The 2,412-nt window shown below is 47.3% G+C and overlaps 1 protein-coding gene across 1 annotated transcript; it reads right to left on the reverse strand.

Annotated features, from left to right (window-relative positions):
* Positions 1 to 484: 484 nt before the first annotated feature.
* Positions 485 to 1,561, reverse strand: LOC122054861. The gene is made up of 2 exons (XM_042616286.1): positions 1,319 to 1,561; positions 485 to 874 (listed from the first exon to the last, which is right to left on the reverse strand). Exons 1-2 carry the CDS (start codon positions 1,559 to 1,561, stop codon positions 485 to 487), a joined length of 633 nt encoding a protein of 210 aa, XP_042472220.1.
* Between the last annotated feature and the right edge of the window lie 851 nt (positions 1,562 to 2,412).

Below are 2,412 nucleotides of genomic sequence, written 5' to 3' on the forward strand. Positions count from 1 at the left end.
CGGTTGGTCGGTGTCAGAGGTTGTGATACTTCTGGCAGGACAAACAGATGGCCACTGTTCGAGCGACATCTTCTTGGAGGGTTGGCCAAAAATAGCCGGCCAGGAGTATCTTTTGGGCTAATGGATGGTCGCCCGGATGGCCTCCGTAGGAGCCTTGGTGCACCTCCTATAGAATGTACACGACATTTGCCAATCCGACACATTTGAGTAGGGGCGTGGCAGAGGCTCTCTTATACAGTTGGCCCCCAATCAAGGTGAACCATCCGCTCCTCTTCTTCAGCAAGCAAGCTTCTTCCAGATCGGTAGGTATGACTCCCGACCACAAGAACTCTATCAGGGCCACTCTCTAGTCATTGGAGAAGGTTATGCCTTCCATTCGGTCAATATGCGCCACAAGCGAGACTCGTTCGATTGACTAGCCTATGACGATCGACGAAAATGAACTAGATAATTTTGCCAACTCGTCCGCTACCTGGTTCTCCGATCAAGGGATTTTTTGTATGATGACCTCTTGAAAGTTGGTCTTCAGCCTCTCGAAAGCCTCCGCATAGAGCTTGAGTCGAGCATTGCTTATTTCGAACATTCCGGATAATTGCTGAGTGGCAAGCCAGGAGTCCGAGTGGATGAGGACTTTAACGACTCCCACATGCCGAGCTTCTTGTAGGCCGACTATCAGTGCCTCATACTTTGCTTCTTTATTAGTGGCTCTGTAGTCCAGCCGAACAGAGAGCTGCATCCGGTCTTCCTGCGGTGATATAAGTAGTATGCCGATTCTGCTACCTTGTCGAGTGGACGAGCCGTCAACATATATCTTCCATGTTGTCTCCGGCTTTACATTCTGGACCTCTATGACGAAGTCCACCAAGGCCTGAGCCTTGATTGCCACTCGGGGTTGATATTGAATGTCAAATTCGCTCAACTTGGTCATCCATTTGATTAGCCTTCCTAATGCTTCGAGGTTGAGAAGGACTCATCCCAAGGTGTTGTTAGTTAGCACGATGATTGTGTGCTCTAGGAAGTACGGACGAAGCCTCTGAGCAGCGAGAATCAAAGCATACGCTAATTTTTCGAGTTCGATGTAGCCAGACTCTGCATCCTTCAATATATGGCTTAAAAAGTATACAGGTTGCTATTCTTGGCCGTTCTGCCTAACTAGAGCTGACTCGACCGCATGCTCGTTGGATGATAAATAGATCTAGAGAGGCTCACCAACAATTGGCTTGACCAGTACAAGCAAGGAATTTAGATAATCCTTGAGCTCTTCCAATGGCCGATCGCACTCGGCGCCCCACTAGAATTTTGTGGCTTAGTGAAGTACCTTAAAGAATGACAGTCTCCAATTGAATGACTTGGATATGAATCTGGATAACTCCATGATCTGACCGGTCAGTCGTTGAGCTTCCTTCAAATTCCAAGGCGGCAGCATGTCTTGCAAAGCTTTGACCTTGCTCGGATTGGCTTCAATGCTGCACTTGGTGATGATGTAGCCCAGGAAGCGACCACTCTTCGTGCCGAATAGACACTTGCTCAGGTTCAACTTTATTCCATAAGTCCTCAACATTCGGTAGGTCTCGTTGATATCTACCCATAAGTTAGTAGCTCGAAGGGATTTAATTAATATATCGTCGACGTATACCTCCATATTACGGTCGATCTACCGCCAGAACACCTTGTTCATGAACCTCTGGTAAGTGGCTCCAGCATTCTTGAGTCCGAAGGGCATGACGTTGTAGCTGTACGTCCCATCGGCAGTAATAAATCTGACCTTCTCTTGGTCCTCGCGGGCGAGCGACACTTGATGATACCCTTGGTATGCGTCGAGCATGCAGATCAGCTCATAGCTCGCCGTTGAGTGCACCATTTGGTTTATCCTGGACAACGGATAGAAGTCCTTTGGACAAGCCTAAATGCGCTGGAATTCTGTATTGTTTCAATTTCCCTATACAAAAATTGTACAAGAACAGAATTTTTCCAAGCAACTTGCATGTTCGATCAATCATGTGTTTGATCAATCAAGCAAGTTTTGGAATGATCAAAGCACACCTTGATCGAAGTACAAGATCGTTGGCCTCTTGTGTTGGTATTCCAAAAAATGATACAAAGAAAACTAACTAATTACGTAGCGGAATTAAGAACTAGTTGTACCTTTTCTTTGTAGCTAAAGACCTCTTGATCTTCTACCGTATTCCTCTCCTCTTCTTGGACGTCGTGTGGGCGACGATCTAGCAAGACAACACCACCCTCCCTCTCTTCTCAGTTTCCAAACCGCCAGCTACAAAAGGAGCTCTTAGGATGGGGCACCTTCTCTTCGTCTTCCTTCTCTTCTTCTTCCTCTTCTTCCTCTTCTTCAAGCTGCCACCCACCAAGGGAGAAGGGGCACCAGCCCTAAGCAAAGAAAAGGGGGCCGACCCT

Source organism: Zingiber officinale, chromosome 3B (genome assembly GCF_018446385.1).
Source record: "Zingiber officinale cultivar Zhangliang chromosome 3B, Zo_v1.1, whole genome shotgun sequence".
Classification (NCBI taxonomy): Eukaryota; Viridiplantae; Streptophyta; class Magnoliopsida; order Zingiberales; family Zingiberaceae; genus Zingiber; species Zingiber officinale.

What these genes read in the sequence shown, in the direction of transcription:
- LOC122054861 (XM_042616286.1), bottom strand. Translation starts at nt 1,561, where the DNA reads ATGTTGAGGACTTATGGAATAAAGTTGAACCTGAGCAAGTGTCTATTC. An exon ending in GGAGACTGTCATTCTTTAAG is followed by an intron (nt 875 to 1,318) that starts GTACTTCACTAA and finishes GTGGCAATCAAG; the next exon opens with GCTCAGGCCTTGGTGGACTT.